Source organism: Capra hircus, chromosome 5, assembly GCF_001704415.2.
Source record: "Capra hircus breed San Clemente chromosome 5, ASM170441v1, whole genome shotgun sequence".
Taxonomy (NCBI): Eukaryota; Metazoa; Chordata; class Mammalia; order Artiodactyla; family Bovidae; genus Capra; species Capra hircus.
The window spans coordinates 35,384,621-35,411,319 of NC_030812.1; the positions used below are offsets into that span (position 1 = coordinate 35,384,621).

Consider the following 26,699-nt stretch of genomic DNA (forward strand, 5'->3'; position numbering starts at 1 on the left):
TGCTGCAATTTACAACCTTTTATTCCTTTATAACCTTTTTTTTTTAACATCTTTGTGCACATTTGTAATAGGTAAAGAATCACTTTGTAATGCAGGAGACCCAGGTTCAATCCCTGGTTCAGGAATATCCCCTGGAGAAAGGAATGGCTACTCACTCCAATATTCTTGCCTGGAGAATTCCATGGTCAGAGGAGCCTGGTGGCTACAGTCTTTATCTGCATTTACACCAACTGGATTAATTATGAGTCATTTCTCTTTCACTACTTTTTCTCTTGATGAGTCACTTTTTTCTGTTTGGGTTTTTTTTTCACATATCTAATAATGGTTATGGTTTATTAGATATCGTGAACAATATATAGTATAGACCCTCCATTCTGTTAGCTTCCTCCGAAGACTATTGTCGTTCTAGCAAATTTCAAATTACAGCCAATAAATTTGCAGTTGAGAAGGCTGGACTTTATATTAGTTAGCAGATGTACCCTTAGTGCTAGGGTGAATCTCTTAATCTTGAGACTGTTTTATTCCTAAACATGAAAGCCTGAAATTTTTTATCAGTCCCTTCTAACTTGGTAGGACACAGATTTTAAGCACTACTACCCACGGGAGCAGCATCTGAAATATCTGCTCAGAGCTTTCCAACTTCAAGCTATGAGTCTCTAATTGTCTTTTTAGAGTCTCCTCTGCAATTCAAAGACCAGCCACTGATTTGAGGGGAGTTTACATGCTGATTCATTACTTCCTTTCTAAGATATTTCTTTCTGAATTTCCAGGCACCCTGGCAGCCCTAAATGTTGTCCTCCAATATCTGAAGTCTATAAGATTGTGGCTTTCTGCTTGAGTTGTAGTTATCCTAAGTTTCACAGACTAAACAGTGCCCTAAGGGAAAATGCCAGGTAGAAATTAATCTCACACAATACATTTCCCTCCTTTCAGAGATTGAAATTCCTCCAATGTCTGCTTGCTTTTAGTCACTAATTCATTGATTCAAATAATTTTTATATTTTGTCCAAACTTTATAGTTATCCATATGAGAGATAGTCTTGTGTACGTAACTATGCCATTACTGAAATTGGAACCCCAGTGGAATATTTTATTACTCTTTCTTATACCAACTAGGTTTCCTTAATTGAGGAGCTATCAATAGCATGATCTGTAGCGTTCATGTTCCTATAGCAGAACATGCTGATAGGGAATAAGAAAAACACTCCTCGAAGATTTGGGGACATATATCTTCTCTTCCTAAAATCTACTTATACTCCAGAAATTTCCCTAACTCTCTCTGCTCAAAATCCATACAATCTGAGGAACTGACATTCTTGGGAACCAGTGTACCCCTCCCTTCATTGGGTCAGTGAATTGGGAAAGATCATGTGACCACATTATGGTCAGAAATCCTCAGCCTCTGAGCATAACAGCAAAGCTTTAAAACACTGCTAGAGAGCTAAGAAATGGTTGGTTGTCACACTTTTTTGCCATCAGAGTAAGAATTCTGCTTAATAACAATTTTAAAAGAAAGAGGATTAAGTTAAATTGATAATATTCTTCATGGATATAGACTGTCTTTTCTCTCATTTGATAAGCTTCAACAAAGGCTAAAGCATTAAAGTCCTTTCTTAAGTTTTATCTGAACCTTTTGGTTTTATCATATTAAGGTCTGATACATTTTCCATCATGTAAAGTCAATTATCTGAGAGAATATATCAGATAGAAGATGAGTTTTAGAGTCAGACTAACCTGTATTTTAATCCCAGTTGTACCCTTATATTAGCTGTGAGATTTTGGACTTGATATTTAAGCTTTCTGATCTTCAGTTTCTGAACCTAAAAATCATCACTATTAATAGTGATCCTACTGGGAATGCTCTGAGGTTGAAATTAAATAATGTATTCAAAGTGTCTGGTGAAGTTTCTGACACAGAGTATGCGCTCAAAAAGTAGAAGGATATTATCATCTTGTGATTGTGGTAACAATACTAACATTATCATTATTATCAGTGAGCCACTGGAAGAAAGTAAGTGCAAAAATTCAAAAGAATAAGATACAGTTTTTTTCTTTTCTGTAATACATTACACTATTTTGGCTGTCATTGTTCAGTTGCTAAGTCGTGTCCAACTCCGCAACCTCATGGACTGTAGCACACCGGGCTCCTCCATCCTCCAGTATCTCCCAGAGTTTGCTGAAGCTATCTAACCATCTCTTCCTCTGCCACCACTTTCTCCTTTTGCCTTCAATCTTTCCTAGCATCAGGGTCTTTTCCAGTGAGTAGGCTCTTTGCATCAGGTGGCCAAAGTTTTGCAGCTTCAGCATCATTCCTTGCAATAAATACTGAAAGTTGATTTCCTTTAGGATTGACTGGTTTAATCTCCTTGCAATCCTAGGGACTCTCAAGACTCTTCTCCAGCACAATTCAAAAGCATCAACTCTTCGGTGTTCAGCCTTCTTATATACTATTTTTAATACTATTTTGGTACTTTGTTATAAGAACCCATTATGTTTATTTGGCTCTTCCCCGTTTTCCTTGCCTCATTGCTACAGTTTTCTTCACCAGCTTAGAATTCTTGCCAAGACAGAACCTTTTTAGGCTTCTTAACTACACAGAACTCTTTTCACTTTAAAGCCTTTACTTATTCTGTTCCCTGTGCTCTTGGCATAACTTTTCAGAGAACTATCTTGAGGTCTTGGTCTAAACATCACTTCTATAGAGAATTCTACTCTGGCCACCCAGTCTAAGTAGCCAGACTTCTTATTAATCTCATAACATCCTCTAGTTTGTTTGTTTTTTCTAGCACTTTTTACAATTTTTGATTGTACACTTGATTATTAATGGATACAACTCTAGGCCCTGTCCCGTGAAAGTAGCAACCATATCTGCTTTATTCATAAGCATGTCTAGGGCTCAGTTAACTCCGTGCTTATTTTGTGAATGGGCAGATAAAAGAACAAATGTGATCTAAGAGAGTGCCATGGAGTAAATAAAGCTGCTGCTGCTAGCCTGTGATTTACCACAAATAACTGGCCATAGTTGGTTTTTAAGTGAGCCGTGAAAAGTGATTAGGACATTGAACTTTCAGGAGCATATAAATAACAAATACACTGTTTGGTTATGTGTAATAATCAGTGAGTACTGACTAACGGCTTAAAAATTCATACTGTGCCTTTTCCCCCTGTCTTTTCTCTAGAATGGCCACATCTGTTGCTCAGTGGATCCACAGTGCCTTCAGGAACTGTGAAGTTAACTGTCTCACTGGAAATTTCTGTTTAAAGAATGTTTCATTAAAAAGACCCAAAAAAAAAAAAAAAGGTAAAACTTAAAGTGGATGATTTGTGGGCAGCTAAGTGCAGCATTGTTATTAGCTGAGTGAACTTTCAGTTATGAAATTCATGGAGCTTGAGAAAATCACAAAAGGAAAAGGCTTGGGGCAAAACTAGACCAGAATTCCACCTCAGCGGTGTCTGACGTCAAGCATGTAGAAAATTGGGTGTGAAATACATACCATGATATCATGACCCCTGGACATAAAGCCTGAGCTTATGGGGGCTTTGGAAACCTCTGGCTTCACTGGTGCAGAAAATACTCCTCCAGATCAGAATCTTATGAATCAGTTCAGTTCTTCATTGCAAAAAATAAAATGTAAGGCAGTGAATGAGTTCTATTTTCAGAAGCAAAGCAAAGAAGCTATAACATGTTATATGTACAATATACACTCTGAGAAGAAATCTGAAACGTTATTGTCATGATAAAAATAATGCACAGGCATGGTTACTTAATATTTTCTAACAAGAGAACTCATCCCTATTTCCTTGTTTTACTGCACTTAATATTTGGTTGAATTGTTCAGTATAAGCTCGTTCTTGTGTAAAATTAAATAAATATTTCTCTTACCTTATAACATGTCCCAGTGTTTGCTTAATGTCTTCCTTTTCCCCCACACATTCTTCAACATACAAATTGCTTTCTAGTTCTGCTGATGAAACACTCACACCTCCTAAACTGAAAGATGATTTTTGCTATATTACATGCCCAAATGCGGGTGTGTGTGTGTGTGTGTGTGTGTGTGTGTGTGTGTGTGTGAAGGATACCTTTGTTCTGCCTCTGTGGATCCCCTAGGTTGCCTTTTACCCTACCTCATATCCTGGGGACTGCCTTATGTACATCATATTAATCGGTTCTGTTGTCCTCTGAATTCTGATTCAGTCTGACTAGTAGTGACCACCAGCAGGATATCAGAAGGAGAAAGTTTGGCTTTACTCTGCTGGCTCCTTTCCTGCCAGGTCCCTGCCATGAATAGCTGTGTCACTGAAGGCGACATCTGACAGTGGCCCTCCCTGTTCAGCTACCCTCTCCCAACTTCTGTTTTGCTTCTTCTGGCTTTAGGGATAACAACAACTCGTTTTGTCTTTGTGGGTACCTGCTCAGTTTCTTGTTTTCCCTGTTTCCTATAGCCTCTGCATAAATGGTCCCTTTGTTAAACTCTCTTTAATTAGCCAGCTTGAGCGTGCCATCTGTTTCCTGCCAGAATTCTGACTGATGTCCATAAGGAAAGGAGTATGTGAGGGTTGGGAATATCTTCAAAAATTTGTCCTTCACAATTTGATATAAAAATTTAAAGAATCCCAATGTTAGGAGGGATTATGATATTACATGTTAAAATTTTTGATGCACTAGAATCTCAGGAGGAAAAAGTAAACTTACAGCTGCTCAATAGTGATGGTAAATACAATATTGCCCTATTCGTATGTTTTGCACTAGGGTGAAAAAGAAATACAAATCTTATTAAATTTTAGTTGCATAGAGACTTCTTTAAAGAAAAAAGAATGGAAGTGGACAAGATGTAACTTCCACAAGCTATGGAAAAGGTAAAGTGGCATTTAACTGCCTTTTCCCCATTGCTATGAAAATAACCTCATAGGAGCTGAGCTAAAGGATAATGTATAAATGTCTTAATACTTTGGCATGTGTAGTATTTACTGAATGTGTCAATTCAAGAATCTCTCAGTATTCCCTGGACTTATAAATATTTTTTTCTGCAGCCTTTTTCAATTTAACTAAAAATTTCAGCAGAGCATAAAGTTTATTTTGAGCAGGTATTATTTACTGCAGAAACTAGCAATTTAGTCTCCAAAAATATATTAATTTGAAAGTTTTTCCATGTATTTTTTCCTTATATGGATCTGGGATTTCATATAAATCTCCAAAAATATATATTTTATTGATACTTGCCTTTCTGAGAAAAGTATGAAATATGTGCATTTGCATGTGTGTGTACTTGTATACACACTCACAGTTTACATCCATATACTTGTATATACTCATCATTTAGATGTTTCATGCCTTCTAGAAGAAGAAACAAGGTGGAATTACACACTCCCACTCTGTCATAAGTCTCTGTAGAGCTCTGAGCGTATTGGTGGTTTTCAGAGCCTGGTTTCTGTAGACTTCTGAAAGAAAGAGGACTCATAACATTGAGAAGAAAAGAGGGAGAAAATAAGATATATTCTTCCAAGGACTATTAAAGCAATAAATGTGTTCAGATTGAATTTTTCACTTCAAGGTTTATCCCATAAATAATAGATACTCAGGAGAATTACTGTTTACCCAGGCAAGCAGTAATCAATTGCTTCTTAAGGGCTTTGTTCTTTGAAAACGAAGTTGTTAAATGCCTTATTTCTTACTCTGGAGATAATTGGCAAAACGCCATGGTTGAATTATGCCAGTGTTGTGGGAAAGTGAGAACTAAGAAGCATGAATTTAATTTGGGGGTACTTGGCTCTTTTAAGAGCAGCCTTTGGTGGAAAAAGTCTTTACTACATTTCCTTTAATTTCCCTTTTCTGAAGGAAAAAAAAAAAACCAAGAATATTTGAATATGATTATTTGTTAATTCATGAAGGGTAATCCATGTCATTTGTCATCCTTTTTGAAAGACTACCATATTGCTATTTCCTTTGCCTTATGTGGTGGTAAAGAGAATCACATATAATTGTTCAATATGATCCGAGCAGTATCATCTAACTCCTTTCATCTCCCAGTAACTTGGTTAAGACAAAGTTGAGACACCTTGAAAAATGAATGGTATATCAAAGCTCTGAAACAGCAATCGATTCTCTGTATATTGGAGTAGCAGAAGTTATTCAGTTGAACAAAACTGAAATTACATGTGCGGAATAAAAAATAAGCTTTAAGTCACTAAGGATTACCCCCAAAGCTCCATGTTTCTGACTAGTTAAGATTCCTCTGGAGATCAACAGGTCCCAGAGACCCTTGCATCATCCCAGTCCTGCTAACCTAGCACTGAGCACTGATAAGATCAACCTTTATTACAGCAAGACTTTTTGTTTTTCTTATTTTTCAAATGTAAAGTGTTAGTGGCACAGTGGCACAGATTGATCTCAGAGAGGTTCATGCTGAAAAGATCCCTGAAGGCAATAAGTGAGTGTTATGCTCTGGATACACTTCATTCACTGAACACTCCCCCTGTGTAGTCACTCTGTTACAGTCAAGTTGTCTCATTGTGTTCTTACTGACCTTTCAATATTGATGGACTGTTTTCTGCCCTAGAATTCAATATCTTCCATAAAGGAATTGTCACCTCTTTGCAGCGTAATTGCCCTTACTTAATAGATGTACAGGTAGAAAAACAGGAGAGCTTTGAGCTACAATGGCTCTGGATCTGTGGTGAAATAAAGTGGCAAAGAACAGAAGCATCAGAGAACTTTGGAATAAGATAGTTTGAATTTCTGTTACCCGTATATCTTGTGTTTGCCAAGAGGCTGTGGCAACTCCTCCAAGTCTTTTATCTTTGTGCTGGGATTAAATCATGGTTCAAGAGATCATTTGCACGGCAGATTCTGAAGTTATTCTTTATTTTGAATGACAAATGGCACAATACATTACTGTCACTACCAAAATATTGAGTTTAAAACGTACTCTCCCTTTATCTCCTGTGCTAGGTGCTTTAATAGAACACTCTGCAATCAGAGTGTGACTAGATATAGAAATAGGAATGGTAACAAGTTTATTTTTGAGTAATTTTCTTTCTCTTTCACCAAAAGAAAAAAAAACCAACAGCTATAAATAGGGAAAGCAGAAAACCAGAAAATATAATTTTCTTCAAAATATATAAGGAATTTAGGAATAAGTTTATCAAAAGAAATTCATGGTCTTGTGGAAAAATATAAAACCACAGTGAACAAATCTTTTGAAATCCTAGAATATACTGAGGCATTGCCTGTAGAGGTTGCATAATGAACCAGTTTCACTGCAACAGTACCGATGCCACAATGTGCACAGCGTGTACAGAGCGGAAGCATCTGCATACTGCCTCCTCGTGGAGTTCACATCCTTATGGGGAGCGGAGAATTAAATAAGTGGATGCTATGCCAGGGGAAGATAGGTGCTATGAAGAATTAAGCTGAGTGGAGTAATGATACGGACAGGCAATAGTGTAGATAGGGTGGGAATGAAGTCTTCTCTAAGATAAAGTGACATCAGAGCAATCACTGGAATGAAGCGAAGCAGTGAGGCATCTGCACATCACAGGGCCAAGGGAGTGTGTGAACAGGTCTGAGATGGGAGCATACTTATATGCAGTGTGAGTGGAGTGGGCAAGCTGAGACTTACAGAGGATGTGGTCAGGGAAGTGGCTGGTGACCAAATCTTGTAGGTCTTCCTAGGCCATCGTTAGCAAATAACATTTTTATTCTTTGTGATTTGGAAGCTGTTAGAGAGTTTTGAGCATAGCTGTGACATAGTCTAATGACAATTAAATAATTAACCTAGGCCATTTGTGGAGAATAAGATGAGGTAAGTGGACAGGGTGAGGGGGTATGCTGAGCATGGGCATAGGAGGTACATTTATGCTGCAGAATTTCCAACAAGATGATAATAATAGGCTAGGAGGGTAGTGTTGAAGGTGAGAAGGAAGAAACATTTAACATTAGAGACCTACTTAATTGAAAAAATGGGTAGGAAGACTAAGTATCAAAAAAGTATCAATTCTCCCCAGTAGTTCTAATAAGAAAAAAAAAAAAAAAACCTAAACTATTATGGAAAAGCAAATGGCCAGGAATATTTTGAAGAATTGTATCTAGGGACAGGGAAGACCATATATCATTTATCTATATTTCATATATCATCTATCTTGGTTTTCTACCATATATCAAGAGTATAAAGCTATAGAAATTAAGTCATTGTTATGGGAATAAATGGAAGACAGATCAATATATAACAGCACCAAGACTCCAGAAAGTATCCCATACACAAATGGATGTTTCATATGTGACAGAGGTTATGCTTGAAGAATTGGGCATGTGGAAATTACCTATGAAAAAGCAAAAACATAAAATTATGTCCTTATTTCACATAAATCAATCCCACATAGATTAAGGACCTCAATATAAAAAGCAAAACAAATTTATGAAGAGATTTTAGGAGAATGCTTTTTGACCTTGGGATGGCTTAAAATATACTCAAAAGGCATATATCACAAAGTCATAGTTAAATTCTACTATATGAAGTAGATGAAAAAACAGCCACACTCTGGAAAAGATGTTGGCTTTATATATGATCACAAAGGACTGGTAACTGAAATGTATGTATTTAAAAACTAAAAAGGAGAAAAGTACAAAATGTCCAATAGAAAAATGGGCAGAAGACATACATAGGCGTTTCACAGGACAGGAAACCCCAAAATGGCTAATAAATGTTGTGAACATCTGCTTGTGCTCCCTAGTCATCAGATGAGTTTATTTTAAAACCACAATGACCAAATATTTTTTAAAATCATCAAAATTAAAAAGAATAACACCAGTTGTTGGTGAGAATGTGAAACAACCTGACGTCTTGCACACCAGTAGTATGTGTTATACATCATGGATATCTCCACACCACTTTGGGGGCCAGTTTTGTGACACCTAAGGTCAAGGGTGTGCACTTGTCATGACCCAGCATGTACTCCTAAGTTTATGATCTAGAGCTGCACTGTCCCATACAGTAGACATTGGTCATTTGTGGCTATTAAAATTAAATTAAAATTCAATTCCTCAGTTGCATGAGCAAATTTCAAGGACTCAATAGCCTCTCTGTGACTAGCGGTTAGTGGCTACTTTATAGACAGCAAAATGATATTTCTATCATCATTAAAAGTTCTAATGGACAGCATTGTCCTATAGGAATTCTCGTAAAAGTGTATAAGAAGACATGGAAAAAATATTCATAATAGCATATTTGCAAGAAAGCTCTAGAAATCATTCAAATGTCAATCAGTGAAATCAGTTATAAATAAAATGTGATATGTTTATATTTTGGAATACTCTAGAGGATGAAAACAAGAATTACGTTTAGAAACATGGATGAATCTCAGAGACATGTTCAGAAAAAACAAGATGCAAATAAAAAAGGAAAGCATAACAGGATTCACACAATAAAGAGATGTTATGGGGAGGGAGGTGGGAGGGGGGTTCATGTATGTGAACGCATGTAAGAATTAAATATTTTTAAATTAAAAAAATTAATAAATATAATAAAAAAAGAAATTTAAAAAAATGCATTATATTTATGCAAGTATAAAAATTTTAAAATGCATGGAAATGACAAACGTCAAATTAGGATAGCGGCTGTCTCTTAGAGGTCGAAGAGGGGTGTCAGGTACACAGGGTGCATACCTGTGTTGGTAATATCTGTTTATTGCTTTATTCCATATGTTTCCAATATTTCAGAATAGTGCTATCTATTGCTGTGTGTGTGTTAGTCAGTCAGTCGTGTCTGACTCTTTGCAAGCTCATGGACTGTAGCCCGCCAGACTCCTCTGTCCATGAAATTCTCCAGGCAAGAATACTGGAGTGTGTTGCCATTCCCAGGGGATCTTCCCAACCCAGGCATTGAACCTGGGTCTCCTGCATTGCAGGCAGATTCTCTGCCATCTGAGCTACCAGGGGATCTCTTCAGGTAAATGAATTTATAAATTGATTAAATGTGTTTTTATTTATATATCTATACCCAAAACTAAGCCAGTTGGTTCTTCACATGTACATATGGAAGCCTCAAGATTTGTGGAAGCAAGGCTTTGAAGGAATATACACGGTAACACCTACAAGGTTTCCATTAATAATTATGTATGTAAATAAATACAATATTACTCCTTTGTTGTTTGGTTTAGTTGCTGAGTCATGTTCCACTCTTTTGCAACCTCATGGACTGTAGCCCTCTAGGCTCCTCTGTGCATCGGGTTTCTCAGGCAAGAATACTGGAATGGGTTGCTATTTGCTCCTCCAGGGGATCTTTCCAACCCAGGGATAAAACCTGAATCTCCTGCATTGTAGGCAGATTTTTTCCCACTGATCCTAAAGACAAATAATTAAAGAAAAAATAATTACATGATCTTACCACCTTTGGTACTTCTTTTATTTTTCTTTGTTCTTTGTCGAATATTTGCATATGCAGTCATCAGTTCAGTTCAGTTCAGTCACTCAGTCGTGTCCGAATCTTTGAGACATAAATATCAACACGCCAGGCCTCCCTGTCCATCACCAACTCTCAGTTCACAAAAACTGATGTCCATCGAGTTGATGAGGCCATCCAGCCATCTCATCCTCTGTCGTCCCCTTCTCCTTCTGCCCCCAATCCCTCCCAGCATCAGAGTCTTTTCCAATAAGCCAACTCTTCGCATGAGGTGGCCAAAGTACTGGAGTTTCATCCTCAGCATCAGTCCTTCCAAAGAATACCCAGGACTGATCTTCTTTAGGATGGACTGGTTGGATCTCCTTGCAATCCAAGGGACTCTCAAGACTCTTCTCCAACACCACAGTTCAAAAGCATCAATTCTTCGGTGCTCAGCTTTCTTCACAGTCCAACTCTCACATCCATACATGACTACGGGAAAAACCATAGCCTTGACTAGATGGACCTTTGTTGGCAAATTAATGTCTGTGCTTTTCAATATGCTATCTATGTTGGTCATAACTTTCCTTCCAAGGAGTAAGCATCTTTTAATTTCATGGCTGCAGTCACCATCTGCAGTGCATTTTTTGGAGCCCCCAAAAATAAAGTCTGACACTGTTTCCACTGTTTCCCCATCTATTTGCCATAAAGTGATGGGACCAGATGCCATGGTCTTCATTTTCTGAATGTTGAGCTTTAAGCCAACTTTTCATTCTCCTCTTTCACTCTCATCAAGAGGCTTTTTAGTTCCTCTTCACTTTCTGCCATAAGGGTGGTGTCATCTGCATATCTGAGGTTATTAATATTTCTCCTGGCAATCTTGATTCCAGCTTGTGCTTCTTCCAGCCCAGCATTTCTCATGATGTACTCTGCATAGAAGTTAACTAAGCAGGGTGACAATATACAGCCTTGACGTACTCCTTTTCCTATTTGGAACCAGTCTGTTGTTCCATGTCCAATTCTAACTGTTGCTTCCTGACCTGCATATAGGTTTCTCAAGGGGCAGGTCAGGTGGTTTGGTATTCCCATCTCTTTCAGAATTTTCCACAGTTTATTGTGATGCACACAGTCAAAAGTTTTGGCATAGTCAATAAAGCAGAAATAGATGTTTTTCTGGAACTCTCTTGCTTTTTCGATAATCCAGCGGATGTTGGCAATTTGATCTCTGCTTCCTCTGCCTATTCTGTGTACAACATAGTGATTCATAATTTTCAAAGATTTTGCTTCATTTATAGCAATTGTAAAACTGGCTATATTCCCTGTGTTGCACAATATATCATTATAGTTTATTTATTTTGTACACAGTAGTTTACAACTCTTAATCGTCTATCCCTATCTTGGTTCAGTTTGTTTTATTGCTTGTCCAAAGGCTGTACAAAGGAAACAGTGCCACTTATGTTATATGCCACTATTTTCAAACAACTAATATGCCACCATTGAATGTTATCAATTTAATTTTAGTCTTTTATTGTAATTATTATAGGTATAAAATGGTACATTGCTGCTTTAATTTTAATTTTTTTAATAAGTGAGGTTAAACTTATGCAGGCATTGTAATTTTCTACTTAGGTTCTTTGTTCATATATCTCTGATGCTTTGATCAATTGATGGTGAAAGTGAAAGTGACTCAGTCATGTCTGACTCTTTGTGACCCCATGGACTGTACAGTCCATGGAATTCTCCAGGCCAGAATACTGCAGTGGGTAGCCTTTCCCTTCTCCAGGAGATCTTCCCAACTCAGGGATCCAACCCTGGTCTCCGGCATTGCAGGTGGATTCTTTACCAGCTGAGCCCCCAGAAAAGCCTAAGAATACTGGAATTGGTAGCCCCTCCCTTCTCCAGTGGATCTTCCTGACCCAGGAATCAAACTGGAATCTCCCGCACTGCAGGCAAATTCTTTACCAGCTGAGCTACCAGGGAAGCCCCAAGTCTAGTCATTTGGTGGTTGTGGGTGTATAATCACTAAGTCGTGTAGAACTCCTTGCAACCCCATGGACTGTAACCCAACAGGCTCCTCTGTCCATGGGATTTCCCAGGAGAGAATACTGGAGTGGGTTGCCATTTCCTCCACCAAGGGGTCTTCCTGACCCAGGGATCAAACTCATGTCTCCTGTTTGGTAGGCAGATTCTTTACCACTGAGCCACCTGGGGAGCCTGCTTTTACATAAGATAAACTATAAAAATATACCATGTGTAATTGTTGGAAATCCTTCAACAAATATTTACCAATGTTTTTCTCAAAATGTTGTTACTTTTCATAGTTTACTTATTTTCATTTTTAGTATAAAGAATTTCAATATGTATCACTGATGTTTACTTTTATAATCTCTTATATTACTTCAAAATTCATATTATTATATCTCCAAAGAGCTCCCTATACACATTCCATAAGTGTGGAACTCTCCACCTCCAGAGACTATCCAAGAACTATTAAATTTCAGCTTAATTTATGTCATGTTGGTCTTAATTCCACTCACTGGGCCATTTTAACTCCTCTTTAAACAGTCTCCTTAAACCGTTTTCTTCCATTATTAAATCCCTCTAATTCCTTTAATCTGTCTTGAGGAAAAGAAATTTCAGTTGTTCTCATCTAGATGTCCTTCTTTTGTTCATGAACCCAGGTACATGTCATGCCCAGAACCAAACAACATATTCCGGGAGGAATCGCTCCAGCAAAAGACACACTTGGTTTTGGACCTGAGACTATAAATTAGGAGTCTTACTGAACATCTCTATTTTACAGAGAAGAAAAAAATTTTCTCTCCCAACTCACCAACTGAACTCTTCTTATACATTTTAAATTCATAAAAAGTTATAATGTTAAAAAGAGAACATTCATATTCAAATTATATTCTCCCATGTGTGTTTACAAAGCCATCTTTCTTACAGCATATTCAATGTTGTATAAAATTGCATTCTATTCGGTAGTATTTCACTATTCCATAAAGAATACAGTTGCGTGTATTTTCTACTTCAAATTGCATTTTTCTAGTAATTTGGGCTTTTCGTCTCTACTAAATACATTTCTCACTACAGATCTTTGTGTGTCATTTTATCATCTCTCGAATATATTCCAAAGGAAGATAACTTTGTCTGTTATGAGTAAAACAGAACTGATTTTATTTTAGTGACTTGAAATAGTTTAACTATGAAGCAAAACCAACACAAACAGAGTCGGATCACTTCGGTGTAATTCTCACTCTCATGGAGCAGACCTCCAGTAAAACACTTCATTAGGTGACAACTGACAATAAACACAGAGTTTGAATTAACACATTTAGCTCATGGTTTTTGAATGTTAGTTTTCATTATTCTGTACGTGTCATATGTCAATCTTTACATAATTTTATCTGCCTTTATTCTTCTTCATGGAAAACTGCTTATAGTTGGACTTTTATCAAAAGTGAGCTGTTTTGCTTATCTGCTACTTTATGGTTTTTAAAATTACTTTTACTAAAAGTTACTCTTCCTCCTATTACAGTTGATAACAACCACTTTGTCATTGTTCTGAGAGAAGACAATGTTCTGTTTCACATCTTAAAGAATTTTTCTTTTTTCTTTTATTTTTTATATTAGAGTATAATTGCTTTACAACGTCGTATTAGTTTCCTCTGTACAGCAAAGTGAATCAGCTATATGTGTGTGTGTGTATATATATCTCCCCTCCTTTTTGAGCCTCCTTCCCAACCTCACCTCTAGGTCATCACAGAGCACCAAGTTGAGTGCCCTGTTCTATGCAGCAGCTTCTCACTAGGTATCATTTTACACATGTAGTGTATATAAGTCTGTGATATTCTCTCTATTTGTCCCACCCTCTCCTTACCCCGTATCCACAAGTCCACTGTGTCTGCATCTCTATTCTTCTGCAAATAGGTTCTTGGTACGATTTTTCTAGATTCCATATATATCCATTAATATATGATATTTTATATCATCTTCCTCTTTCCAACTTACTTCACTCTGTATGATGGATTTTAGGTTCATCTTCATCACTACAAATGATCCAGTTTCATTCCTTTTTATGCCTGAGCAATATTCCATTGTGTGTGTGTGTGTGTGTGTGTGTGTGTGTGTGTGTGTGTGTGTGTATATATATATATATATACATAAGCCACATCTTCTTTATTCTTTCATCTGTCCGTGGGCTTTTAGGTTGCCTTCATGTCCTGGCTACTATAAACAGTGCTGCAATGAACACTGGGGTACATGTGTCCTTTTGAATTATGATATTCTCAGGTGATATGCCCAGTAGTGTGATTGCTGGGTCATATGATAGTTATATTCTTAGTTTTTTAAGGAATCTCCATACTGTTCTCTGTAGTGGCTGTATCAATTTACATTCCCACCAGTAGCAGTAGAGAGTTCCCTTTTCTCCACATCCTCTCCAGCACTTATTGTTTGTAGCTTTTTTTGATGATGGCTATTCTGACCAGTGTGAGGTGATACTTCACTGTAGTTTTAATTTGCATTTCTCTAATAATGAGTGATGTCTAGCGTCCTTTAATGTATTTGTTGGCCATCTGTATGTCCTCTTTGGAGAAATGTCTAGTTATGTCTTCCGCCCATTTTTTTATTGGGTTGTTTGCCTTTTTGATATTGAGTTGCATAAGCTGCTAGTATATTTTAGAGATTAATCCATCTTGAGTTGCTTCATTTGCAGATATTTTCTCCCTTTCTGAGGGTTGTCTTTTCATCTCATTTATGTTTTTCTTTGCTGTGCAAAAGCTTTTAAGTTTAATTAGGTCCCACTTGTTTGTTTTTGTTTTTCTTTCATCATTCTAAGAGAGGGGGTCAAAAAGGTTCTTGCTGCAAATTATGTCAAAGTGTCTTGCTTATATTTTCCTCTGAGAGTTTTATTGTGTCTGACCTTACATTTAGGTCTTTAATCCATTCTGACTTTATTTTTGTGTATGGTGTTAGGAATTCCTGTTTTCTAATTTCATTCTTTTACATGTAGCTGTCCAGTTTTCCCAGAACCACTTATTGAAGAGGCTGTCTTTCCCCCTTTGTATATTCTTGTCTCATTTGTCAGGGATAAAGTGTCTGTAGGTGTATGGGTTTATCTCTGGACTTTCTATCTTGTTTCATTGATCTATATTTCAGTTTTTATGCAAGTACCATACTGTCTGGGTTAGTGTAGCTTTATAGTATAGTCTGAAGTCAGAGAGGTTGATTCCTCCAGCTCCATTTTTCTTTCTCAAGACTGCTTTGGCTATTCAAGGTCTTTTGTGTTTCCATATAAACTATAAAATTTTAAGTTCTAATTCTGTAGAAAATGTCACTGGTAATTTGATAGGTATTGCTTTGAATCTATAGAGTGCTTTGACTAGTATAATCATTTTCAAAATATTAATACTTATTTCTCCATCTGTTTGTGTCATGTTTGCATCATCTTTGATTTATATCATCAGTGTCACATGGGTTTTTAGTAAAGGTTTTTTGTCCCTTTGGGTAGGTATATTCCTAGATATTTTATTCTTTTTTTGTGATGGTAAATTAAATTGTTTCCTTAATTTCTGTTTCTGATTTTTGTTATTAGTGTATAGAAATGCAAGATTGTTATGTATTAATTTTTTATCCTGTGACTTTACTAAATTCATTGATTAGCTCTAGTAGTTTTCTGGTGACATCTTTCTATGTATAGTATCATGTTATCTGCAAACTGACAATTTTATTTATTTTTGAATCTGGATTTCTTTTATTTCTTTTTCTTATCTGATAAACCTTACAGAATTTCTTTTAATTCTGCTTGTTCTAATGCAAAGGTGAGCATCATAGGGATAGGTGTGAGTATGGAAGCAATGAAGAGTGTAGAAAATTTATTAGATGACTTTATCATCATCATCATTAATTTTATGTGCTTTATTTCCAAAACATAGAATGGCTCATACTTATTCTTTCCTTAAGGAATTATATTTGTCTGGAAAATATTAGATGTTAAATCTTATTCTGCCTTCAGTTTTTAGTAAGAGTAATTCCCCTCCTCCTCTAGATTACTTTTATTTAAATGAATTTGTTACTCCTACTGAATATACTTGAAAGCAGTATTCATGTCCCACTCATCTTAAGCTTTCAAACAGTGCAAAGGTTAGCATAGAATAGAATCTTTATTAATAATTTTATGCTCTAGATTTTTCTCATATTTATTGAGGTATAATTGACAAAAAAATTTTAATATGTTTAAAATGTGTATCCAAGTACTGCATTTCGGACTCTTTTGTTGACCATGATGGCTACTCCATTTCTTCTGAGGGATTCCTGCCCACAGTAGTAGATATAATGGTCATCTGAATTAAATTCACCCATTCCAGTCCATTTTAGTTCGCTGATTCCTAGAATGTCGACATTCACTCTTGCCATCTCTTGTTTGACCACTTCCAATTTGCCTTGATTCATGGACCTGACACTCCAGGTTCCTATCCAATATTGCTCTTTACAGCATCGGACCTTGCTTCTGTCACCAGTCACACCCACAACTGGGTCTTGTTTTTGCTTTGACTCCATCCCTTCATTCTTTCTGAAGTTATTTCTCCACTGATCTCCAGTAGCATATTGGGCACCTACTGACCAGGGGAGTTTCTCTTTCAGTATCTTACCATTTTGCCTTTTCATACTACTCATGAGGTTCTCAAGGCAGGAATACTGAAGTGGTTTGCCATTCCCTTTTCCAGTGAACCACGTTTTGTTAGAACTCTCTATCATGACCCTTCTATCCTGAGTGGCCCTATACAGCATGGCTCATAGTTTCACTGATTTAGACAAGGCTGTGGTCCATGTGATCAGTTTGATTAGTTTTCTGTGATTGTAGTTTTCATTCTGTCTGTCCTTCAGGATGAGGATAAGAGGCTTATGGATGCTTCCTGATGGGAGAGACTGACTGTGGGGGAAACTGGGTCTTATTCTGATGGTTGAGGCCATAGTCAGTAAATTTTTAATCCAATTTTCTATTAATGAGTGGAGCTGTGTTTGCTCCCTCTTGTTTGACCTGAGGCAAAACTATGGTGGAGGTAATGAAGACAATGGTGACCTCCTTCAACAGGTCCTGTGCACACACTGCCACATTCAGTGCCCCCATTCCTCCAGCAGACCAGTGAAGACCCACACCTCCACCGGAGACTCCTAGACACTCACAGGTAAGTCTGGGTGAGCCTCTTGTGGGTTCAATACTCCTTTCTCCTGGGTCCTGGTGCACACAAGGTTTTGTTTGTGCCCTCCAAGAGTCTGTTTCCCCAGTCTTGTGTAAGTTCTGCAATCAAATCCCACTGCCTTCCAAAGTCAAACTCTCTGGGGGTTCTCAGTCCCTTTGCCAGATCCCCAGGTTGGGAAATCTGTTGTGAGTCCGAGAACTTTCTTGACAGTGCAAGAATTTATTTGTTAAAAATTATTCTGCAGTTTGTGGATCGTCTGCTCAGTGGTTCTGTGGTGGGGTTAATGGTGACCTCTTCCAAGAGGGCTTATTCCACAGGCTGTGTAACCCAGGTAGCTGCACCCTGAGCCCCTTCCCCTTGTGACAGGCCACTGCTGACTCATACCTCTGCAGGAAACTCAAATACAGGTCTGGCTCAGTCTCTGTGGGGTCTCTGGGTCCTGGTGTGCACAAGATTTTGTTTGAGCCCTCCAAGAGTCTCTGGTTGGTATGGGGTTTGATTCTAAAATTTTCCCCTCCTCCCATCTTTCTGGGACTTCTCCTTCGCCCTTGAACATGAGGTATCTTTTTTTAGTGGGATCCAACATTCTCCTTCCTGTCGATTGTTGTTCAGCAGCGAGTTGTAATTTCGGAGTTCTCACAGGAGAAGATGGGTGCATGTCCTTCTACTCTGCCATCTTGCCTTTGCCCTGTAATGTAGCACATTACATATATGTGTGTGTAGATGTATATATATACACACAGAAACACACATACATATAGAGACACATACAGAGAGAGAAGAGAAGGAAAAGAAGGAGGAGGAGAAGGGAGAGGAGAAAAAGAAGAGGAAGAGAAAGAGAAAAAGAAGATTTAAGTTCTACTTTATTAGCAAATTCAATTACGTAACACGTTGTTTTCAACTGTAGTCACCATGCTCTATTTATGTACTCAGACTTTTTTATCTTATAGCTGAACGTTTATATTTCTTTACCAGTTTCTCCCTATATCTCCCATTCCTTAACCCCTGGTAATTATTTTTATATTCTCTGCTTTTATGAGTTTGATATTTTATTTTAAAATTCATATCTAGGTGATCACGCAGTATGTCTTTGTTTGGCTTGTTTCACTTAGCATACTGTTCATAAGGTCTATCCTTGTTGTTGTAAACTGCAGGACTGCCTTCTTTTTCATGCCTGAATAATATTCATACATCAGTCAGTTCAGTTCAGTCCCTCAGTTATGTCTGACTCTTTGCAACCCCATGAATTGCAGCACGCCAGGCCTCCCTGCCCATCACTAACTCCCGGAGTTCACCCAAACTCATGTCCATCAGGTTGGTGATGCCATCCAGCCATCTCATCCTCTGTCATTCCCTTCTCCTCCTGCCCCCAATCCCTCCCAGCACCAGGGTCTTTTCCAGTGAGTCAACTCTTTGCATGAGATGGCCAAAGTATTGGAGTTTCAGCTTTAGCATCAGCCCTTCCAATGAACACCCAGGAGTGATCTCCAGTATATATACTTATGCATATATGTTTTCTGTCCAGTCATCCATTGAGAGACATAAAGTTTGTTTTTACATCTTGGCTATTGTGAATAATGCTGCAGTGAACAGGGGAATGCAGATATCTGAGATCCTGTTTTCATTTCCTTTGAAATCTCACTCAGAAGAGAGATTGCTGGATCACACAATTATTTTATATCTTTGAGAAAATGCTATTCTCTTTTCTATGGAGATGGCACCAATTTACATTCCCCACAATACTCAAGGGCTCCCTTTTCCCACATTCTTGCCAAAATTTGTCTTTCTGATGATAGCCATTCTAATGGGTGTGAGGTAATTTGTTGTTCAGTCACTCAGTTGTATCTGACTCTTTGCTATCCCATGGACTGCAGCATGCCAGGCTTCCCTGTTTTTCATCTCTCCTGGAGTTTGCTCAAACTCATGCCCATTGAGTCAATGATGCCATCCAACCATCTCATCCTCTGTCACCCCTTTCTCTTCTTGCCCTCAGTCTTTCTCAGAAACAGGGGCTTTTCCAATGAGTGGGCTCTTCACATCAGGTGGCCAAAATATTGGAGCACCAGCTTCTGCATCACTCCTTCCCATGAATATTCAGGGTTGATTTCTTTTAGGACTGGCTGGTTTGATACCCTTGCTGTCAAATCTCATTATAATATTTATTTGCAATTCCCTGATCATTAGTGATTTGGGGCAATTTTCATGTATCTGTTGGACATCAATATATCTTCTTTCGAAAAATGTTCATAAAATCATCTGCCCATTTTTTTAATCAAATGTTTCTGTTTTTTGCTATTGAGTTGTGTGAGTTATTTATATTTATTTTCAAGATGGACCCTTTATTATATATATGATGTGCATATATTTCATTTCACAGGTTGCTTTTTCATTATGTTGGTAGTTTTCTTTGCAGTAAAGGAGCTTTTAGTTTGAGGTGGCCTAACTTCATTATTTTTCCTTTTACTGCCTTTGCTGTTGGTTTCAAGCCCCCCCAAATCATTGCCAAGACCAAGGTCAAGTAACTTAGCCCTTTGTGTTTTTCTGGGAGTTTTACAATTTCAGGTCTTAAATATAAACCTTTAGTCCATTTTGAGTTGGTTTTTATGTATAAGATAAGAGTGGAGAAGGAAATAGCTACCCACTCCAGTATTCTTGCCTGGGAAATCCCATAGACAGAGGAGCCTGGCAGGCTAGTGTCCATGGGTTGCAAAAGAATCAGACCCAACTTAGGAACTAAACAACATCAATAAGATAGATGCCCAGTTTTATTCTTTTGCATGTGGCTGTCAGGTTTCCCCAAATCATTTATTAGAGACTATCATTTCCCCATGGTACATTCTTAGGTCCCTTGTCATATCAATTGAACATATATCCATGGGTTTCTTTGTAAGCTCTCTGTTTTGTTCCATTGATCTATGAATCAGCTATTATGCAATAAATTTAGTGTTCCCATGGGAAGAGGTGAATTCAGGAGGCTCTTCTCTCCTTCTTGGACCAGAGTCTGTCTATAGCTGACTTTTAACTCAGATTTTAGACTAAGGGGAAAGAAAAGAAGTTCTAACTCACATGGAGTCCAGAGAGTTGAATAAAAGTGGGTTTGAAGCCAAAGCCCCAAAGGCAAATATTTAAATATGTGCCACCTATGTGCCTAGGAACTGGGAACGGAATGTGGGAGTTGGAGAGTAAGCCTGGGGAGATGACTGCTGCTGGATGGAAACAGCCTGAGGGGACAGGAATGAAGCAACCTGCAGCTCAGAATGCTTGTGGAGACCTGGATTGCCATAGAAACGAGGCACCATTAAAAACCTATGAGTATCTCAATATATGCACAAAAAGCTTTTGATAAAATTCAACACCCATTTATGATAAAAACTCTCCAGAAAGTAGGCATGGAGGGAAACTACTTCAACATAATAAATATCATATACAAAAAACCCACAGCAACCATTATTCTCAGTGAGGAAAAAGGGAAAGCATTTTATCTGAGATCAGGAAGAAGACAAGATGTCAACTTTCCCCACTATTATTGGATATAGTTTTTTTTTTTTTTTAATTTTTTATTTTTTTTTAAATTTAAAAACCTTTAATTCTTACATGCGTTCCCAAACATGGATATAGTTTTAAAAGTCCTAACCACAGCAACCAGAGAAGAAAAATAAATAAAAGGAATCCAAATTGGAAAATAAGTAAAATTTTCACTGTTTGTAGATAACTTGATACTATACATAGAAAATCCTAAAGAAACCACCACAGAACTACTAGAATTTACCAATAAATTTGGGGAAATTACAGGTTAAAAAATCAATACACAGAAATCTCTTGGACTCCTATACACTAACAATGAAAAAATTAGATATTTCTATGAAATTAAGGAAACCATTCCATTAACCATCACACACAAAAAAGATTTAAATACTTAGAAGTAAAACCCCAGTACTTTGGCCACCTCATGCAAAGAGTTGACTCATTGGAGAAGACTTTGATGCTGGGAGGGATTGGGGGCAAGAGGAGAAGGTGACGACAGAGGATGAGATGGATGGATGGCATCACTGACTCAATGGACATGACTCTGAGTGAACTCCGGGAGTTGGTGATGGACAGGGAGGCCTGGCGTGCTGCGATTCATGGGGTCGCAAAGAGTCAGACACGACTGAGCGACTAAACTGAACTGAACTGAAACCTACCTAAAGGGACAAAAGACATGTACTCAGAAAACACTGATGAAAGAAATCAAAGATGACATGAACAAATGGAGAAATACACCATCTTCTTGACTTGGAAAAATAAATATTGTGAAATTGCTGGAGAGGGTGTGGAGAACACAGAACCCTCTTACACTGTTGGTGGGGATGTAAACTGCTATAACCACTACGGAGAACAGGATGGAGGTTCTTTAAACAACTATAAATAGAGCTACCATATGACCCAGAGATCCTACTCTTGGGCATATATCCAGAGAAAACCATAATTCAAAAATATACATGTACTCCAATGTTCATTGCAGTACTATTTACAATAGTTAAGATATGGAACCAACCTAAATGTCCAACAGAAGAATGGATAAAGAAGATATGGTACATATATAGAATGGAAGCTTACTCAGCCATAAAAAGGAACAAAATTGTGCAATTTACAGAGACTTGGATAAACCTAGAGACTGTCATATAAGATGAAGTAGTCAGAAAGAGAAAAACAAATATATGGTAACATATATATGTGGAATCTAGAAAAATGGTATAGATGATCTTATTTGCAAGTCAGAAATAGAGACTCAGACATGGAGAACAAATGTATGAATACCAAGGGGAAAGGGGGAGTGGGATGAATTGGGAGATTGGGATCTACGCAGGCCCACTGCTATCTATAAAATAGGAACTAATGGGAGCCGCTGTGCAGCACAGGAGCTCTACTCAGGGATCTGCAGTGACAGAAATGGGAAGGAAATCCAAAAAAAAAAAAAAAAAAGAGTATTTATGTATTTGTATGGGCTTCCCTGAAAGCTCAGTTGGAAAAGAATCTGCCTGCAATGCAGGAGACCCGGTTATATTCTTGAGGCGGGAAGATCCGCTGGAGAAGGGATAGGCTACCCGCTCCAGTATTCTTGGGCTTCCCTGGTGGCTCAGCTGGTAAAGAATCCACCTGCAATGCAGGAGACCTCGATTGTATCCCGGGTTGGGAAGATCCCCTGGAGAAGGGAAAGGCTACCCACTCCAGTACTCTGGCCTGGAGAGTTCCATGGACTGTGTAGTCCATTGGGCCACAAGGAGTCAATCATGACTGAGCGACTTTCACTTTCATGTATTTGCATAACTGATTCATTTTGTTATTCAGCATAAATTAACACAACATTGTAAAGCAACTACATTCCAATAAATTTTTAAAAAATTTTCCAAAAATATTCTTGTATAAATCAAAGTGAAAGAGACCACATTTGCTGAATACACACATAGCTCACTGCAGTAGAACTTGCCTCCCTGTTCCCTTAGCCTCAAACTCTCTAATCTGTTCATTCAAATCAATTAAAGCTGAGCATCTACATCCATAGAAAAGCTTCTACCTTTCCAAAGATTTTAAAATACCTTACTGTCACACATGTTAAGACTTCAGGGCTCCAGAGACTGATTCTCAGGATTTACCAATCATGGGGGACAGAGCCAACCTTACCCAGCACCTACAATTTTCATTCCCAGTTTGACACATAAAGACAAGTGATTTTATTTTTCCTAATCTCTGGGCTAAGTGCAGCTACCACTTTGGAACCCAGGGAAGCAGACTCAGATGTCTACTGTAGGCCTTACAGCCTAAGGATGTTCACCTACAAAATAGAATTAACAATATCACCTACATCATAGGGCTTTTGTGAGGATGTAATGATTATTTATAAGTGTCTAGCACAGTACCAAACATAATGTATGTATGCAGTAACTGTATTTTTTCTAACACTTATTATTATTCTCAAGTGCCAAAGAGACTGGTAGAAGAATCTTATTTCTAAATCCTTTACAAAAAGCCTCTAACTGCAGCCTAAAGCCACTAGTTTGCTGCCAATTATTCTGTTGAATTTTCTTCCCAAGAGATATTCATTTATTCAGATCCCTCAAATGAGAGTCAATCTTTCCCCGTTAGCAAATACATGTCATACTTTCTATAGTTCTCTTCCTGAGCCTATGACATACATTAGTATTCAAACACAAAATTCTTCCTTCAGAGCCTGCAGGCAGCTGCAAAATCTAGCTCAGTAGGGCTCTGAGAAGCCCTGTCTCACCCTGGATCCTCTGGAAATGAGGCAGCTGTACCACAGGGTTGTCCCGTGAGGGCTTTTAATTCAGCCAAAGCCCTGCAGAGAAAGGCTTCAGGTCATCATTTCAGAAAAGTTCGGGAGACATTGCAGAACAACCTGATTTTTAATTACCAAAATTGTAAGAGGGATAAGTTTAGATTTCTTGAGATCCCTAGAAATAGCATCACAATTTCCCTTCATTTGGAACAAATGAAGAATATAAATTCTTCACACAAACTCTAAGAAAATGTTGCCAACTGCAGGCCAGTCCTACCCACTCCTCTCTGAACTGCCCCACTCACCAACTAGCTGGATCAATACAGGGTCCTAAGCCATTACCCCAACTCAAGGAAGTGCCAGCCTTTACAGGTACCTCTTATTTAGTCTATGTCCTCAAAGATACCTGCATCTTAGTGTTATTAAAGGAGCACCCAAGACTAGTTACTCCAAATTCCCTTAAATATTCTGAAAGTTGTTAAAAATCAAGAATGAGTTAGACATGAGTTCACATCCCTGCTCTGTCATTTACTAACTGAATCTTGGTGAAGCTCACTTTCTAAATAAATGGGAATGTATTCTAACAATATTGTCATATCCACAATATCTAATGTATAAGGTTGTCAATATTACATTCTTTTATTTATAGGTTATATTTATATAATATAGTCCCTGAGATTAGTGACTTTTTAACTCAGAAAAGAAAGAAAACCAAAGAAGGTTCACTATAGGACTGAATACACAATTAATCTGATTAAAATAACTGATATATGTGTGTGTGTGCTCAGTCATGTCTGACTTTTTGTGACCCCATGGGCTGTGCATCAGGTTCCTCTGTCTGTAGAATTTTCCAGGCAAGAAATACTGGACTGGGTTGTGATTTCCTACCAATAAGTCCCAAAAGAATAAAAGAAATTGAAAATTACTCCTAAGTTTAAACAAGCTTCCATGGTTACAATGCAAATGATGAACTGTACAAGAAAAGGGTGAAAACTCCCACTTTGAAAGCATGAGGTCTGCCCAGGTCCTGGTCAACATACTTGTCATACTGTTGAAAGGTTGCTGCTGTGAGCTGTGTGTTACACCAGAATTTGTGACCTCTGGAGGAGAGGATTTTGATCCAGGGTCAGAGATGAGGCTTGACTCCTTGAATCTTTTTTGTGTTGCAAAGTTTTATTAAAGTATAATAGAGATAAGGAAAACTTCTAACATAGACATCAGAAGGGGACAGAAAGAGTGCCCCCTTGCTAGTTTTTAGCAAGGTGTTTTATGTCCTTTAGAAAGCTATTAATCAGATAAGAGAGACACATCAAGGCTGAGGGAGTTTCACCAGGCCCCTCTCCCACAATATACACTTTTGTAGGAATGCACAAAGTGTGTCATCCCCTAGCCATAAAACAATTGACAGGGATACTGGTTTGTTGAGCCATTATCAGCCCAAAGTTTGAGAAAAGAAAAGAAGTTAGTCTTAGGCAGAACCATTTGAAGAAAGGCAAATTCCAAAGTAAATACATAGTTTCATTAACATAAGAAAAAACCATTTGGTTTACTCAAGGCAGAACCAGGTGTCCTCAACAGAGAATTTTAAAAAGCCTCTTTTAGTTTTGTGAGAGTGGGGAAAAAAAAAACATCTGCCACTTGCAGTTTATTTCCTCCTGCCACCTGGGGACCTCTGGCCTTTCTGCCTGTTACCCTCTCACTAGGATATTCTTTGGAGTGAGATGTAACATTTCTTTGGTTTCCTTTCTCTGTTGCCTTCTAGATCCTACAGCTGAGGCCTGTGTATGCCTCCCTGCTGACTATAATTTCTTGATCAATCCTAGGAGAATTGAGATATTTGAAGACCTTTAGCCCAATTCTCTGGGAGGTGGCATCTAGTGAGTCTTGCTTTTTATCTAGGTCTAAGTTTTGGTTTACGTTTTCCTGAGATGTACGAGTTCCTCTTTTGTACTTAAATTCCTGTTTCATTCCTTGTAGGAGCTTCTCAGAACCTTTAAGTTTAAAATTTTTCATAGTTTTCAAATCCCCTCCCAAGGACTAGACTCTGAATGTCTGCACAGAAAACTGCTCGAATCGAACACCAAACTGTCTTTTGATATGAATGAGAAAAATATTGAATTGTTAAGCTATTGAGATTTTAATGCTGTTTGCTACTGCACTTAGCCTAATACTTAAATTTTCAGGTGGAAATAGAAGGAAAGTGGTCAGCAGTTTGAAAATCAGGAAAGTACTGTGGTATGGGAAAGACATTTGCAAAAATCTGTTACCAAAAATAATTTGGTAGGCACACCTTGTGCTTACTGAATTGTAACTCTAGGAAAAGAGGTTAGAAAACAATCTTAGTAGATACAAACTAGTGTTGTCCACATTTGGCAGGTTATCGGAAGTGGTCAAACAGGAGATGGCAAGAGTGAATGTGGACATTCTAGGAATCAGCGGAATAGAATGGACTGGAATGGGTGAATTTAACTCAGATGACCATTATATCTACTACTGCGGGCAGGAATCCCTTAGAAGAAATGGAGTAGCCATCATGGTCAACAAAAGAGTCCGAAACGCAGTACTTAGATGCAAGCTCAAAAACGACAGAATGATCTCTGTTCATTTCCAAGGCAAACCATTCAATATCACAGTTATCCAAGTCTATGCCCCAACCAGTAACGCTGAAGAAGCTGAAGTTGAATGGTTCTATGAAGACCTTCAAGACCTTTTAGAACTAACACCCAAAAGAGATGTCCTTTTCATTATAGGGGACTGGAATGCAAAAGTAGGAAGTCAAGAAATGCTGGGAGTAACAGGCAAATATGGCCTTGGAATACCGAATGAAGCAGGGAAAAG

General features: G+C 37.9%; 1 protein-coding gene across 2 annotated transcripts in view; it reads left to right on the plus strand.

The window, feature by feature from the left end:
• The window catches only part of NELL2 (neural EGFL like 2), a 380,317-nt gene extending 376,433 nt beyond the window's left edge, over window positions 1-3,884 (plus strand). For both annotated transcript variants that reach the window (XM_005680058.3, XM_018047900.1), the window contains exon 21: window positions 3,180-3,884. In XM_005680058.3, the coding sequence (XP_005680115.1) occupies window positions 3,180-3,230 (51 nt within the window). In that variant the 3' untranslated portion in view covers window positions 3,231-3,884. The remainder of the gene's footprint in view (window positions 1-3,179) is intronic.